Source organism: Chanos chanos, chromosome 4 (assembly GCF_902362185.1).
Source record: "Chanos chanos chromosome 4, fChaCha1.1, whole genome shotgun sequence".
Taxonomy (NCBI): Eukaryota; Metazoa; Chordata; class Actinopteri; order Gonorynchiformes; family Chanidae; genus Chanos; species Chanos chanos.
The window spans coordinates 41,743,683-41,761,940 of NC_044498.1; the positions used below are offsets into that span (position 1 = coordinate 41,743,683).

Consider the following 18,258-nt stretch of genomic DNA (forward strand, 5'->3'; position numbering starts at 1 on the left):
TGTGAATGAGTCTCTTTATACGAAGGGCCCCCTGGTTGCATGGCCAACTTTTGTTTACTTGCTGATTTTACCTAATTACTCAAATAACCCTGCTCTCCCTACACAGTGTGGGGAATATTCCTGAGGGGACCAGTTGTACAAGGTAAGTATGGCTGGAAGCATAATGACAGGCATTGAGCCTGCCTTGAGCTTCAGGTGAGTTCAGTGCTGTTGATGCTGTTCTTTCATATCTAACTGGTGGGCCTATGTGTGAGAGATAAGAAATTTCCCTGATATTCCACTAGGGATGAGTACTTCATTCTCAAACTTATTTGGGCTCATGGTCAATGACTTTGTTTTGATGAGGGCCTCTGAGTAACTCTGTTTCTAGTCTAGACTCTAAAATAATCCCAACCTAAGTGCATAGATGTTCAAATTTGGCCATTCACACTGGTATCCAGTTAGCCATTCAGTTTCTCATGAAAACCTGGGAAGCTGAGGTTAAACTCATATGCCAGGAAGGGCACAGATGTACAACACTCCTCACTTAGAATGTATCCTTCCATATCATGTTTAGATTCCTGCAGACATTGGAAAAAGGAATACAATTACATCAGTGTACTATGAATATGGTTTCAGCCCTGCAACATCCATTGTAATAATCAAATTTAATAATCTAATAATCAAATTCAAATTTTGCGTATTTTTCTTGGAATAAAGAGTGAATAATATTGAACCCCCGAGAACAGACTTACGGCATTCATGACACACTCACTGTAATTCTGCCCCACTGAGGCATTTGGCCAGTAGAGGGCAGAAATCGCTTTAAATACTTAGGAATTGTCACTGAAACTTTCTCAGTGCATGTCCTGAAAGAATTTAATGATACTTAAACAAATGATTGAAATTATTATTGAAAATAAAATAGACAAAAGTGACAAAAAGATGATTTCCACCAAACTCCAATAAAGTGGATTGTGTATTTCATAGTTTTATTGTCTATGCAGATAAAAGCTTTGATAGACTAATAACACTAACAAACTGAAATCACAATCTGTTGCTATCCTCTCTATAAGTGTAGTCAACTGGCAAAAACGTGTTTTACTGATCAAAACTGCAAAGCCGTCACCTATTTTTACAACATGAACTCAAGTGAAACAAACTGCAGATGAGTTCACTGGAGTTCATCCGCTGCCTGTTCAAGTCTTTCAAAACAAGAATGGTTTTCACTCAGAGTTTCGTTTAATCCGACGGGAGTTCGCATTACTGTACTCAACGGTGCGTGCATGCGCGCGAATGTATGGATTTCACAGGCTCGTTTCATTTCAGCAGACTATACTGCCTCTCTATTGGTCACTGAGGTCGTAACCAGTATTTCTTCACTTGCTCAATGATGTCATGCTATTCTCGGGTAAAGCACTGAGACTGGAGTAGATGGGTAGAGTTGTACAACGGCACCTCCGCGAATATCAGGCAAACTTGCTAAACCTACGTAAAGTCCCTGATTTTAGTGATCAAATCTATTATTATTATTATTATAAATATTATTACTGATCTAGTGTAGTTGAAGTTTTTTCACTTTTTATTTTGGAATTGGGTGCCCCCAGATGATGTCCAGCCCATGACTATCTTTGCTATGGAAACTTTAGAGAAAGCGAAGCCTGCTATCCAACTCTTCCATTCAGACCATCACCGCTGTGGATAGATGGATTGGAGAAGCTGGGATTAACTCTCAGTTATTACAGCGATGCCTCCTCAGGGGGTTGGAGAATACAAACCTGTTCCATCCACCACTGTTCCTCCGGTCCCCCCGAGACGGTTTCGGAACAGGGAATTGTCAACTGCGGTGAAGTGTCGATTCGGCTCCGCGGCAGAGCGCAAGGTTAAGTGCGTGCTTGTCGGTGACGGTGCAGTTGGGAAGACGAGTCTTATAGTAAGCTACACCACCAATGGATATCCAACGGAATACGTCCCCACAGCTTTTGATAATTTTTCAGGTAAACTGAATAGAACCCACAGCACAGTATGTCAGGTCTGTCAACTACATTTAGCCTACCCCTGATTTCTTTATTTTCCCAGTATATTTTGTTAGATTGTTTGAAGTATGTGCATTTACTGTAAATATTTTTTTGTATCGGCTGTGTACATCCACGCTATACTTAAAATGAGCGGGTGCACTTACCTTCTGCCTTTCATTTTTTGTTTTATAAACAAGAGAATAAATAAGACGAGAATAAATGAGGCCCAGTTAACTTATAGACTGTGGTCTTTTGCATGGAGGCTGAACGACCATTAAGTCTCAGGTTTTCGTCCTACAGCAATGGTGGCCGTTGACGGGAAGCCTGTGAAACTTCAGCTGTGTGACACTGCTGGGCAGGTTTGTTTTTCTATGTCATCTTTATCCTTGTGAAATTCTGTAATTCTTTGAGGACAATGTCCGTTTATCTCCGAGCTCCTCACTTTGAACATGATGTAAAGATATGGCCGAGTGTTTACATTGCATTCTGTAAACATACTGACATCAGTTCTGTTAACCATTTACGTAAACTTCAGACACAATTGTGTACACGCAGAGAATGTCGTGTAAAGTTCAGCCGGACTAATTGGGTCTCTATAGCCATAAGTTTTACCGTGATTTTGATCTTATTCCTGACGGAATCAAAAGGCTGTAATAAATTGTCAGTGATCAATGTGATGTATGTAGCATTTACGAATGTAATGTACTTAACATTCTGATCCAACAATGATTTGCTGATTCTTTAAGGGTGTTTGACAAAACTTGGTTTAGCTGAGGATCTTTATGGGGGCTGTGGATTAGGGAGCCTCACTTGGTGTGAACAGACGACAGAAATGAGGTTACCCAGTCAAACAAGTATCTCCCTGTTTGGGACAGCAGAACCAGCAGGGGATGATTACAAATGGGAAACATTCTTAATTATGATAAATTTCTCCTGAACTCAGGGAAAGGAGACCTAGTTTCAGCAGAGGCACAGCTGGAGCTGGTCAGAGGAAACGTGAGACCACTGTGTTTTTTGAGGCGATTAGAAAGCCTGGGGGAGAGTCAGCAGGAAATCAAGCCAAGAGAGATCTGGAGCGCTGCTGTCTAGACAGGGAGAAAGATTCTGCTCAGAGACTGAGTTCACAAGGTTCTAGATTTGTTTAGCAAACAAACAGTATAGAAAACGTTTGGAAATGCTAGGAAGAGAAAATCTCATCGAAGCACATAACCGTAGACTATGCAGTTATGTAGAATGCAGTTGGTGTAATGTTCAGATCATAAGCCTGGTGGACCTCAAATATCTAGCCTTGATGCAGAAAAAAAGCCTTTTTGAGAACTCCAACAGAGAGCTAATTGTTAAATAACATATTGATCTGACTGTGGACCAATCTTAAATGTTTTCATTTTAAGTAGCTAACACCCACAAAGGCATTTGAAAGTTCTGTAACACACAACAGAACATTTGAGACTGGTCTTGTATGGTAGTTGTACATGTAAACCCTTATTGTGACAGACTTTGAAGTTTTTTATGAGGATACTCAGGTCTCTCAGAGAATCACTTGGACCAACCGGAAGATACCATGAAAGATGAAAGAGAGTAAAAGTGACAGAATACTGAAGTTAAGAGATAAGGTTGTTTTGCCCAGGCATGCCAACCTTTTATGTTGATGGGATATGACTGAGTTGAGATATCTAATCATGAGGATTTGCATGTACAAGGATTAAAGGGCTGTTACTGTAGATAAGCCTGTTCCCTTACTTTGCGGTCCAGTGAGCTTGTTGCTCACCACTGTGAAAATGTGTACTATTCCAGCAATGGCATCTCATATGGTCTATACGTAGCATCTAAATCTAAAGCAAAACAAATGTCTGTGTAAGAAAATCCATATTATCCAAATCTTGAGAAAATGTTAAAATTGTGAATTGTGAAAACTTGTGTTGCTCATGCTTTTGTAATAAAGCAGAAACAGTATCAGCTACAGCATACTGGAATTTCCATGCCTTTCCAGTTGTGTGGGTTTTCTTCTAATGAAGAATCGTATACTGTATGTGTGGTGATAACAGTTTGCCCCATTGCTGAGGTCATGAGTTCAGATCTCAGTGTTATCACCGGCTGGGTCAGGCCTGTAGATAAGCCTGTATTTGTGTGTTTTCAATTTCTTTGCTCTGTTTCATGATTTCACATTTAAAAGTGACTATCAACTAATATCACTATGGACATTCATTTTTCCACCACAATATAGGCTCTAGCACTTGTATGCAGTCGGTGGCTTTATCAAATGGTTTTATCTCTGCATTTAAAAAATCTTTGAGGACGTTTTGTGAACTGCCCCTCTTTGGGTCTACTTTAGTTCTCAATGTTTGTTGGTGTCTCTACTTTTGGTCATATCGTGTTGAGGCAAGAGCCTACCGAAAGACCTTTGTGTTGGAGCAGATGAGGCGGTCATCCGTTTTACACAGAAGCATTAATATTCCTATGACCAAAAGCCCATGTAATGTTAAATTACCTCACTGCCTAAAAATTCTCAAATGTGAACCACACCTTTTGAAAAACGTGTCAGTATGTGCCAGCATGTATCATCTGTCTGCTGGGAAGGTGGGGACTGAATAAACTAAACGGTTATCCATCCATTCAACATGTCTCTCTCCCTCTCTCTCCCTCTCTCTCTCTCTCTCTCTCTCCCTCTCCCTCTCTCTCTCTCTGTTTTTCCCTACAGGATGAGTTTGACAAACTGCGTCCACTGTGCTACACTAATGCCGACATCTTTCTGCTTTGCTTCAGCGTGGTCAGCCCCTCATCTTTCCAGAACGTGCAGGAGAAGTGGGTACCTGAGATTCGCAGGCACTGTCCAGGCACGCCAATATTGCTGGTGGGCACGCAGTCAGACCTCCGAGAGGACGTTAAGGTCCTTATCGAGCTTGCCAAGTACAAAGAGCGGCCTGTGGATCCACAGGAGGCTCGTCTGTGTGCCGAGGATGTACAGGCTGTCTCCTATATGGAGTGCTCAGCTCTCACCCAGAAGAACCTTAAGGAAGTGTTTGATGCTGCTATCGTAGCTGGCATCCAGCAAGCGGACAGCCAGAAGCAGCAGAGGCATAAGAAACGCACACCCGACAAGATGAAGAAGCTCTCCAAGTCCTGGTGGAAAAAGTACTGCTGTCTGGCATAGTAGTCGGCGCACATTAGTGAGGACCGTTGTTGTGGAAATTACCCCTGAAAGTTCTACAGTTGGACTGGATCTCTCTTCTTGTGGGATAAGATTTTTATGGAGCTGGATTTGTTGAATCTGGGAATCAAGAGGAGGAATAAAACTTGGCCAGAACATGGTGATGAACGGTAACTGGAAGAGTGGATGTCATCCCTAGATGTCACAGTCGATCAATAGCTAGTGATCATAAAGTGATCCTTTACAATGGAACATAAAAGGCTATTGATCAGTCAAGTCAGAAGTCAGCCCCAGGAACTGGTTCAGAGATTCAGTGTTGCCTTGTATTCTATATCTATTAAAATGCTCTTTTCCATTGCAAGATAACTCAAGGAGGACATTTACTGATTTTAGATATTTCACTTTGCAGTCTTTCCTGATGTGACCCACATCAAGAACACCAAATGTGAGAGTAGCTACAACTCAATTTTTGGTTCACTCTTGTTTACATTAGGACGCATGCCAGAGGTTTCATTCAAAACAAACCGTGAGGTCAGGGCCACTCAGACTGATCTTGCTCTCACCAGACCAGCAGACCATATGAACTTTCAGTCAGGCCATTAACCAGCTTATAGGTCATAAACAAACGCCACCCTGCCAGTTGTTATGGATAAGATTGGCTGTTACAGTGCTTTAGTGGAAAGTAATCTGATTGATGTGATGTTGAGAATGTCAGCATATTTGTAGGCCTACTTTAAGAAGTGAAGACCAGATTGACATCATCGACATGTCTTGCGCTGCACAGTCTGATCTAGCTTATTTTCAGTCATTCTAAAGTTAATGATGATGGATGAAAGGTACCTTTTAATTGACCTTGTACAGCCTGATTAATTAACAGCAAATCTCTTGTTATGGAGACATAAATTGTCTGTGACTTAACACTTTGAAAACACAACTAAGTCAAACTCATGACATGTTTACATGGGTTTTATCATAGGGCTTTTATGCAAGGTACCTCATTCTTATATTTAAAAACAGCTACATCATCTCCCTTGACTGATAGGTCAAGAACAGAGATGATAATTTTACGGTCTTTAAGTTTGAAGTGCTGGAATACATGGCAACTGTTAGAGATATTGGCTTCTTTCTCATGTTGAATTGTATAGTCTCTAAACAGTGTTTATGCTGATAACCATTTATGCCAGATGAGTAATTTCTCTAAGATTAGCTCCTCTGTGTTATTATTTATATTATAGCATGGTTGCTATATAAATATACAGCAACCTTTAGTGAAAACAACAGAAAAACACATTCTGTGAATCTGAACAATTGATTTATGCATAATCAATCACCACTGAATATAAAGTAATGATGACACAACCGAAAAGAATATTCTAGAAATGTTAATCAGCAGTCAGTTTGCTTTTCTGACCAGACAAGCTTTGTAACAATAGACCATACAGTGTCACAGAACAATGTCCTTGGGCATTTTCTGTTGCTGCCCTCCTCAGAACTAATAGAACAATTACCTGTTGATATGTGATATTGTGGCAGAAGAATGGTGAATTTCAGACAAAGAAAGGGGTTATGTTTCAGTGGACAAGCTGTGGTGATCTTAACAATGTCAAATAAGGCCTTGACCATAGAATGAGACTTGAACTGAAGCTAGTTTTTCTCTGTTGACTTTTGTCTTTTTGTCAACCGCTGCTGATGTCAAGTTAAGTTCAGGCTATGGTGTGGTAAGGTGTAAACAAGGGAGGACAATAGAAAGGAAGTCAGTGGCTCTTTGCAAGTGATATGAAATCTGTATACTGTAAGTGTGAAGGATAAGAGAATTTGACTGGAAGCCCGTCTCACACAGTTACTGTAAGACACCGTCAGAAGATCTGTATGATTATGCCAACAATGTAGATGGACAAAAGGTGTATATTTTATAGATGGTAACTGTATTATAATCAAATGTATGGTATACACATTATCTTGGCAGTAGAATTAAGTGCATATGAACATGTTTTTCCTGTTATGGTGTCAAAATCACTCTCATGTGAGGATGTTACACTGGAATGTTTCATTGCAGAGGGGTTAAGCACCTTAGAACTATTGTCTGTCAGGGTCATGTTAAAGGAAAGGTTCTTGAGAGTGAAATATTTCAAAAGTTTTTTTTTAAGTGTCAAGTGTTTTAGTACAAGCATCGACCAGCTACCTAGAGCGTGTCATCACAACACTGAACAGAAAATGTAAACACTGACTGTACTGTCTGTTTTATGTGTGGTTGAGCTCATTGCAACATCACACGTCATCCAGTCAAACAGAGTTCAAGCAGAGTTCCAGCTGAAAGGCATTGACAGATGGGAAACAACAGCTTGCACTTATCAGAACAAAACTGCCTGTAGAATTTGTACCTATTTGAAAATAAAGAAATTTTGATGCACAGTTTCCATCTGCGTGCTTGTTTTTGTTTGGATTTTTTTCTTTCTTAAAGTGGAATTTCCCCAAGTCTATAGTTATCCCAAACTCTCATTGTATTGTCAGTTACAGTTTCACTTTATGCTTAGCGGCAAGACAAGGAGGACAAGAAGGACAAGAAGGAGAAATAAACGAAAATGGAATGTTCTAGATCGGTGATCTCTGGGATCCTTGATGAAGTCTTTGGAACAGGTTAAGTTGAGTAAAGTTTCTGGTGATCAGTAAAATAATTCATTAAGTGCTCATTCTACTTTTCTCCTTATGGACTCATACTTTGCTAGAGAGACAGAGAGAGAGACTGAACTGATCTATCTTGTTAACCTTAAGCCAGAATAGGAATGTTGGATTAAGTTACAACAAATAATTTATAGAATGTCATGTTAAGCTTGCTTTATAATGTATCCCTCTGTTGACAAGTTCCCTCTTTAGTCAATAATTAAGGACTAAACCATTCCTCAATGAGCTTAACTGTTGCTGAACTTGGACTTCCCTACCCACATTATTCTTCAGATTCAATCCAAGGAAGATATTGTGGCCCCACTGCAAAATATCAAGAAGTAGTATGATGAATTTTTTCTACACATCATATTGAAAATTAGGTTTGAATCTTAGCAGTTCAAAGAAAGATTCTCTATGAAGGACCATTTGTAAGAAACAGAGTGAAAGCTAAAAGACTGCAGTCAGACACCCGCTTAGCATTCAATGTGGTAGTGAAACAAATGTTCAGTTCGGCACCTGTTGCCAGTTGAGGTGTATCGACAAAACATAAATTAAGATTTAAATCAGTTTCTGTCTTACTTCTGTATGGTTTCTTGAATGGCTTTAACTGGCCTAAGTTTTGGGCAGTCAAATCTAGAAGTCACAATTCCAAAAATAACTTTTTTGAATCGGACTTGATACATTATTGCAAAGAGCCCTTAACTATTGCAGTTGACATGCTCACTGTCCACTCCCAAGCATTAAATCTACTACATTGTGACATGTTTTCGTTGCTTTTGTCTGATTGTTTCGTAATGGCTTTCTATGAGTCAGCTGGACAACACAGTGCAGCTGTTTCTCCAGAGGATGCTACAAATAGTCAGCATTAGGCCTGAATGAACTGTAGGGTCATGGAGACTGAACAAATAAAAGAGCCTGGCTTACGCCTACAGATAAACCTTTCAGTCAGCCTCTTGTACTTGAGAGAGGGAGTTACATAAATTTGTCTTTGCAGAGAGTGAGGTGACAGAGTTTGTGGAGGGAATTTTGTTGTACAAGTCTGCTATAATTAACTTATAAAAGCTGCAAGAACCAAATTAATGTCCTGCTACTGAACCAGAGCTGGTTTGGGGGGGTCACAGTTTGTCTAATGTTTTAATATTTCCCAGTAACTTTTGTTGATTATTTTTATGACATCCCATCATGGCATTTTTTTTTTCTGATGAAAACTGCTGTCCCAGCGGTTTTCCGCAACTATCATTTGAATTTCTCACAGTTCTCATCTAAGGTCATCTCAAGGTCATTTTGAGACAAGAAGGCTTGATTTAACTGAATTATGAAGCATCTTAACTGAAAAGGGCCTTGGGCTATAATTTTCAGGTTTAGTTAAGTACAGTGTCTCAGGCTTCATATCACATGTCCAACTCCCCAAGCCCTGTAAGGACAGGAGGATGTAATGAAATAGAGATTTCAAAGAAGCTCAAGAGTTTGTTTTTGAGCCTTTGCCCAGGTCATTGACTCAAGGCAGGAAATGATGGGGCCACTTGTTTTCCTCACTGCTGACAGGAGAATAAAGAGGACAGTGATGACCCCTCACTGCTCCCAAAGACTAAGCTCAAAACTGCCTGCTTTACTCACATCCTCTCTACTGTCAGACTGTATCTACTGAGTGGTGTACCAGTGTAAGAATGAATGATCATTCGCTTTTAATAGCTTTACTTAGAATGTATTGGACAGTAATATCCAAAGACTCTGGTAAAAGGGAAGATTCCAGCAACCTATATGGCACCTACACCTACAGTGCTGCCTGTTGTGAAATGTACAGAGCTTTATGTGAGGGACCCGAAGGCTAAGATATTAAACATGAAGTGAAAAGCTACTATGGTGATTTAAATGTTAAAAAAAAGGTATTTTTCCCAGATACACAGGGCAAGTGAAAGTATCAAGCAGGCGAACAAAGGTAGCAATGCATACATGTCTCGAAGCCAGTGCTGCAATTGTTTCACCAGTCTACATACAATTATTCACTCAGCTGGATTGGACAGAGGGCATGAGTCAGGCATTGTGTGACTTATTAGACTCTAATGAAATGCTGTAGCAGCCAAACTGTCCGCAGTGGAAATTAAGTTTAGCTGGAAATGGACATTAGTTTTGCCCAAGGTTCTCCTTCCTCTCAACACTTTTTAAATTTCCTCTCCCCCCACTCCGACCCCTCTTTTTCTCATCCAGTTAAAACTGAAAATAGTAAGAGCTGAGTTCACTATTCTTTGCACAAGTACTAACAAATGTTTATTTTAGTATTTTCAAATAAAGACTTTTAAAGATTAATAATGGAGAAACACAGTCTTAAAATTGTTCACATTACTGTTCTCTGTGGCATCACCTCACAAGGTCCCTTCGAGGTTGTTGCCGTGGACTATTTGTTGCCATGGACTGTACTAAAATCCTCTGTTGTCTACATTGTGCTCCGCACTGCTGACAGTGCAGGTGAGGGTTAATTCAATCTGCCTGCTTATCCTGAGTCATGATTGCCTGACTGCCAACTCCGTCCACACAGCCAACTTCTGTTGTACAAGAGCAAGCCAAGCCCCAAGCACTAAGCCAGTGTCACCATGCCGCCACAGTAGACCCAAGGGAGAATGTGTAAAGCACGACATTTGATGCTAGCTGACAGCCTGAGGAAAAGCCATTGTTATATGGTAATTAATGAACAGCAACAAATGCTTGTCACAGCCTCTGCTATTCAACTGAAAGAATTATCATTTCTGTTAATGTTTGCAGTCGGCTTATTTCCTGCCCTTGAGATTTTATATTTATCTCATTTTTAATGTAGAACCTTAATTTATCAGTGAGATGGGTTACTTTTCAGAACAGTTTCAGTAGAGTAACCAGTTTTAACCCTAGCAAGGTTAGATCCAATATATATTTTCAGTATAGCATTATTGGATATTTTAGATACTCGGGCAACTTGTGGTTTTTAAGCGCAGGACCGGGAAAAGAATGCAGAGATTACATAACTGCCATGAGCAGGGTGAGTGACAATGCTATGAGAGGTTCCGGCATGTGGTGTAAACTGACTGCTAGTTTATGGTAAGTGGCATGTTTTTGAATTCATCAGAAAGTGGAAAAATGTTTATGGGGAAACAAGTAAGTACACTTGGCAAAAATGATGTTCTACTTAATTTAATATGAAGGTCAATTTTTTATAGTTTAGATTAATGGACCCTGATATCTCCATTTTATCCTGAAAAATTTAAGATAAGCCAACCAATCTGGGGCAGTTCTTTTCCTCAAAAATTGACTAACAAAACTTAATTAAACTGAATATTTTGGTAATTTTTTGTTCATAAGACAATACACTGTCTTATGTAAGCCCTTTTCTTTATTTTTGTGTGCGTGTGCGTGTGCGTGTGCGTGTGTATGTGAGTGTGCATGCATGTGTATATGAGTGTGTGTGTGTGTGTGTGTGTGTATGTGTATGTGTGTGTGTTTGTGTATATGTACGTGTTTGTGTGTATGTCTGTGTTCATGGGTCAAAAGGAGACTGGCAGCAGACCATCTGTAATAGCCATGGCAAGCTGCCCGCTCTTTCAAGCTCCACCAAGATAATTGGGTCCAGGCTTTTAAAGTGTGTGGGATAACATTCATTGGAAATGAAAGCACAGGGCCAAAGAATACTCCCCTCCCTTGTTGTACACTTTGCAGCGCAGTTCAGGTAAATAATTTTCTGAGTGATTTCCAAGATGCAAGAGCACAGCTGCACAGCAAAACAGTGGAACACTACCACATAACAGACTTTAAGACTAGGCTATGCAGTTAACAAAAGTGCATATTCTTATGTTATAAAACATTTTTAAGAATCCTGGATAGAAGTGACAGGTTGTTTCTCAACCTTTTAAAGCTCAAACCATCATTCAGGATGGGTAACTATATAAAGGGAATGAGAGGTAACAGGAAAATTATTAAAGGCTTTTCAAACTTTGACTGCAAAGTTAGCATTCACATTTTCTTTTAAATCTGGCGCAAACTGAATTCATAAAAAATTAGCATCCTTTGCTCTCACTAAGAACTTTTTAAACTGTACTGTAATGTAAATACAGTGCGCGGTAAATATGCAAAATTCAGCCTGCCTTGCCAATGGTGTCGGCTGTTTAAAATGAATCTTCTTCTTCTTCTTCTTCTTCTCCTTCTTCTTCTCTTTTTCCTCTATTTTTATTTCAGTATAGACATGAGACCAAAAATGTTAGTTTTAGAGAAAACAAAAAAATTACATAAAAAGCAAAGAAACACATAAATAACCAAATACATGACATGGTCCTAAAATCGTGTCAGTCAACAAGAAATGGAAAAATAGTTGAATGCATCACCTGATTATGCTGGAAAACACAATGAAAATGAAGAAATTAAGATCATGTAGGACGTCGTGCTGCAATTTTCATGATGTGCGGATTAAAAGATATTTCATTCTGACATCACAAAAAGTTAATTCATCTTTCTGCACCTTCTTTGGAACAAATAGAATATCTAACCTTGACACTTGGATAAACAATCAAATTCCATAGTGAAATGTTTCTTTTCCAACCGTGGCACAACATTCCTCTAGTGAAGCCTCAAATGGCAGTGTTGGATGCCTAACCATGCTTTATTGTTAAAGACACCACAAAGAACATTTTTTCCAAGTGGCTTTACCTCTGTTAAAGCTCTGTTAAAATGGTCACAAGGTCTCTTTTTGTGTTGACATGATTAATGTATCATTCAGCCAGTGAATGCTAAAGAGAAAGCTTGCGCATACTGAGTGAAGACGCAATGAGGGCAGGCTAGAGAAAAAAAAGAAGTCTGTGGCAGTGTTTATAAAAGCGGCCATCCGGCACTCATGTGGGTGACTGCTTGCCAAAGAAGCGGAGCAAAGCCTCAGACAGACCAGTAGCCCAGCCTCTAAAACCATAAAATGCTTGTGACCAGCTGTTTGCAAATACACCCACTGATTTTCACATGGAGCTTCAGAACCTTTTGCTGAGCCTGTCGATCCTCACTGACCCCTCGCCTCTCATCTTCTAGGACAGGCCTAGAAAAGCATTTTCAACACTCAACAGTTCGGGCTTACTTAAGGTTAGATATATTATTGCTCTCTGTTAAGCAGAAGTGTAATTTACAGCGATTTCACATTTCAGTACTAATAGATGTTGTCCATGTTCCAGTGAGTATAGCATTAAACTGGACTGTATATATCAGGGATGAAACTGATTCTGCTGAACTACCAAAAGATGAAAGATAGTGATTTTCCTGAAAAAAAAATTATTTCTTTATTGAGAACATATATAAAGTTCCTCAGAATTTGGCATTTTATTTCAGTTCTCAGGTTGTTAAAAAAATGATTGTATCCTGCACCAGGGTTGGTTTGTTAGCGATATGCGCAGGCTGAAAACTTTTTCTTTTTTTTTTTCTTTCCAATTGCGTAGCCTCCTAATCTCATCAGTTATGTCTATGGAAATGCCTGACTGGGTGAGCTCCAAACAGTCAGTCATTTAAACAGAAAGAAAAAGAAGATTAGTTATCAACAGTTTAATGAGATAGAAGTGCTGTGGAAAACGTGTTATACAACACCTACTCAGTCAGGCTTGTGACATGGCTCCAGAACTGTTGTCTTGTCTCCAAACTTTATCTGCTGACGCAATATGAAAACAGCAATGTTTTTCTGGTAATACTGACTCATTCTACTCTGTGCAGATACCCCCAAAGCATCTGCTCAGCAAATAATCTTGACACTGTTTGTGACCTTCCTGATATAATTTTCATACAGTTGGTATGAAAGAGACATCCCCTGTCATGAATATCCCCTCTCCTGAGTGTTCAAAACACAAACTAATAGCAAAATTTTTTATCAGCATTAAACTAAATAAAGGTCTGTGAAAATTTTATCCAGTGCTAGAATGTGCTTTGATGTTGTTACCCAAGTATACACAAAAGTAAACTAAGGCCAGTGCTGATGTTAAACAGCATGGGGGAAAATAAGCTTGCGTTTATTAGTTTATTGGTCTGATGTGATGCCTGACCCTTGGTCTCCTTTGGCACATCTCAGTCCTTTGAAAGTGGATACACCTATCTTAAACTGACTAATTCTGACCCCCACTATCACTTGAGAATGTGGCTTATCACTAACTTAGGTTGTAGGTTCTTGCAATTTGATACGTCTTACACTTTTAGGAGAAAGAAATGAAAGAACACTCCTCATTACACAAGAACCAGTCGACATTCAGAGAGAGAGAGAGAGAGAGAGAGACAGAGAGGGTGTTGCTGTAACTGAAAAGTGATATGAACGTTATTCACACGGAATTTAGATTGTTCTTCTAGAATACAGACTGATTCGTGAGAAACCTCGATTGTGTTGTTTTTCCCTCTTTCCTCCCCTTCTCTCTTGCTCTCCCTCCTTTTCCCACTTGTCAACAAGGATGGAATGACTCTGAGATGAACTCACTGATCTCACTCTGATGAGAGGCAGGCACAAGATTAGGTTAAGTCATGGAGTTATGACTGGGGGGTCTGAGACTATACTGCAAGTGGGAGGAATTCACCACGCTGTTCAAAGAAAAGAAGTTTAAAAAGCATATGTTATGTTGCTGTATGTAATGAGTAATGTCCCAGTCCTGAGAATTGTGGGTTGCACTTCAACGTTGCAACGTTACGGTTTTTTAATTCAGCGTCTGAAAGAACATGTCTTGCTAGGGTTTTTGTGCTCTAAAAGTTATTTGTAACAGCACTTTCCGCCTTTGCAAATCGTCAAATACACTTGTTTAATTAAAGTTTTGGTGAAATGTTTGGTGAAAAGACAGCACTGTGTATGGGTTTTGGAGCACCAGTGCATTTGAAAAAAACCCTCTCAGAGATTGGCCAAACCAAGAAAAGAACATTAATGGACATTAATGGAACAGAACAGTGTTATAAAAGGGTTATGGTCATCATAATCTACATTCAAACGCAATTTTCAGCACTTGGAAGAAATATTTCCTCTAGTTGAGTTTTGCTACACTAAGGATGATGTTACGCATTCATTTTTTGTCAGCAATTGGAAGCACCAGAATTTTCTATTACCAATGTTTGCCATTTAGTTTTTTTTTCTGTCTTTCTTTGTGTGTGGGTCTGGTGCTGCAAAGTTTTATAGTTGTGTTTTGTTTAATTTTGTTCTTCCGGCATTTTGGAACGCACTAACTTTGTGTCTTACTTTCTTGAATTAATGGAAACAGTTTGGACACGATGTTGTTCCTAACTACTGGGCCACACTGAACTGAGCAGAAGAATATAAGATCATATCTGTTCTATTTAGGGTGGTTCTGTCTGCTAACAGTCTGCTATGTTTCAGTCCTGAACGTGACACTGATCTTAACACGTGGAACGAAAAATGCAATGTTCTGTTTTATTTATTTCTATTTCTGATGTTTGCTTTTCCAGTAATTATCTAAATATATTCAACTGAGACTTTAATTTCCAGTTTTTATGGTGAAAGCCAGGAAATTTTTTTCTGTTTGTTAGTTTCTTGGTGCACATTTATGGCATGTCTTTATTGCCTGTAATGATTGTTAAATTGCATTCCCACAAAGATCAGATACCTGGGAACCATTGCACAAAACAGTTTATTGTCTACAAAATATCACTGTGCTACCTCATTGTAATAAGCTGCAGTAACCAACAAAATAATGATTAAAAAAAACAATAACTACATCATAATATTGTAATAATTGTCTCATAATGTAATAAACGTAAAATTTTGTGGTGGTAACTTCAAATAAGGTATTTCAAAGGTATGATGCACCTTATGTATAATATTTTCATGGAGACAGTTTATATGAGTTTTATTCTCATTTTGCTCTTCCTACAATTTGTCCTAAGGCAATTATGAAATATGTTAAAGCTCATACTTCAAGAAAATAGTCTCATTCACTGGCATGTGTGCCCAAACCTAACTTCAAATAAAACCTGTCATTTCTTGAAGCTGATATCCTCAGCACATTTTGTTTTGCTATCTGTTTTGTCGCTGAGTCAATGTTTGCTCACTGAACTGTCATCCATATCATCATAGACTTACATAAAGAGAGATCTAAGTGTCATGTTTTAGCACAAAGACAGTGATGTGATGGAATCTGGATCCTCCTGTTACTTTCCATGCCAGGACACTTATCCCATTTGTCACATGTGTAATTGTGCTTCACTGGTTTGGCTCTGTCTGGATCTGATATTTCTGTGTAGCTGCATGGTACAAAGACAGAAGGCTGCAGCTGTTGTCCGAGGAGATAATGGAACAGTGTGATGTAACCCAAGTATCCAAGATGAAGCCTTGTCAGATCGCATTAGGTTTATTTTTTATTCTAAAAGACATTTCTTGTTAAAACAAATGCTCCATTCTTTTTAAGGGCTAGAGGAGGGGCCAATTGTTAAGAGATGAGGAAAATGTGATCACACTCATATTCATAGTCAGAGTTTTGGACACAAAAACTGAGAGTGGTTGTAGACATGTTTTTGGTAGTAAGAAAATGCAGACACAGAGGGAAGGCAATTCAAGGTTACAAGCTACAAAAATCAATGAAGTGTCAGTCAAATTGCTCACCACCAAAATGTTATAGGCTGTATGTTTAAAATTTCCTTTGTCCAACTCTGTGACATGCCAGAAGCATTGAGATCTTTCTGCACTGGGACTGTGCTGCAGTGATGAATGACTTGAGCCTGGTTGGCATCACTGATGCCAACACAGTCATCTCACCCTAAGATGTGTCACCTCCTGTCAGACTGCTGTCTAAAGAAAAATGCGCAATGCTCCACTTTCATCAAGCAGGGTTCTGTAGACAACCAACCTTGCTGTTTTGTGTGGTGTGGTGTGTGTGTGTGTGTGTGGTGTGTGTGTGTGTGTGTGTGTGCGTGCATGTGTATATGTGTTTGTTTTTCATTGCTTTTCAAAACACAAAATTTATACCATGTACAAGCACAGACAATGCTTGTACATGGTATAGTAGTTAACACTGGAGCAGTATAAAAACTGAGATGTACTAAGACCAGCTTGACACTTTAGAGTGATTGCAATTTTGCATCTGTTATGAACCATCATGCATTTGTGGTTCCTAACAGATCACAGGAAAGCTGCTCTCCATCTTGTCAGACAGAGGAGTATGCTCATGACTGCATTGACTGACCAAGACACAAAACAGGTTTGGCCCTGTTTTCTGGGTAATGTAAGATTGTTTTCAAAGAAGGGGTTCAAATGTTGTTGAAAACACTTGACTAATTGAAGCCTTTTATGTTCTCATTAAAAAAATCTTAATCTGCAATAATGAATGTCTCTAAGTGTACTCTGGAAAGTCTTATGTAATGGCCTGAAAGGCAGCCAAGGGGAGATCATTGCAATATGGAAACCGTAACAAAATGTCTTCCAAGGGCACTCCATTAAATTTCAGTAGACCACACATAAGTCGACCATATTCATGTCATTTTGCTGCATAATTTGTAACACTTGTAATACATTTGGGATGAGTTCAGTGTGTAGCATATCACTGAAGAGAAATGCAGATGTTTATGCACAGAAATTTATGAATATGGAATATGTTTCATAAAATATTTTTCCGACTAGTTTTTTTTCCTCTCTTATTCCTCTATTGAGTTGCATGAGACTCATGGAAACTCATACTGAATGTATGAGGAAATGGATAAACAACCAGTGAGGAACACAAGGTTTTGCCTCACATTTTAAAACTACAGTCCTTCACTTCAGACAGACAGAGTTACCACTTTGTTTGATTGCTGTAGTTATGGCATTGAAGAAGTATAGCCACGCTTAAATTAAGAGCTACGTATACAAGGATTCAATCTATTAGACCAGAATTTCAGACATGTAACAATAGGACATTTTAAATATGGAAGAGTAAATCTATAACAATAAACAGAGCCACGTATTGGGTTGTTGAAAAGGGTGAGTGCATTACATTCATAACGCATATAAAGATTGGTACCTTTTATACTGAATGCAATATATCATTGTTTCAACTCTGACAGGTAGCCTTTGTGCAGCATGTGACTTTATTTCAACAAGATCATGACTCCATTAGTTGTCAGTTAAGGCTTCTAGCTCCTGTTTTGTCTCTGAATGAATGAGTGAGATGGAAAAAAGGCTTGGAGGGTTTAAAACATGACGAGAGGAGCTGAGCACGTCCGCAGCAGATAAAAGTCAGACTGTTTTTGTTTCCACCTATCTTATCTCTTAGATCCCACTCCTCCCCCAAATCCATCTCATTCCATCTCTCCCAGTGGGGAAAACACTCCAGGACCACCACTTTCTTCCTGAATGATTCAAGCACCTTCTTTTACATGTTAAGCTGCTCCTTCCATAAGCTCTGGAATGAGCACTTCTCTAAGAAACTTGTAAAGAGATATGAGAAACTGTTGAGGAGTTGAAAGGCCAGACTGAACAGTATCACACTGGAGAAAACA

General features: G+C 39.1%; 1 protein-coding gene across 1 annotated transcript; it reads left to right on the forward strand.

Annotated features, from left to right (window-relative positions):
- Positions 1 to 1,414: 1,414 nt before the first annotated feature.
- Positions 1,415 to 7,554, forward strand: rhoua (ras homolog family member Ua). Its single transcript, XM_030773040.1, has 3 exons — positions 1,415 to 1,976; positions 2,298 to 2,356; positions 4,696 to 7,554. The coding sequence occupies exons 1-3, from the start codon at positions 1,727 to 1,729 to the stop codon at positions 5,146 to 5,148; spliced, it is 762 nt and encodes a 253-aa protein (XP_030628900.1). The 5' UTR covers positions 1,415 to 1,726; the 3' UTR covers positions 5,149 to 7,554.
- Positions 7,555 to 18,258: the final 10,704 nt, after the last annotated feature.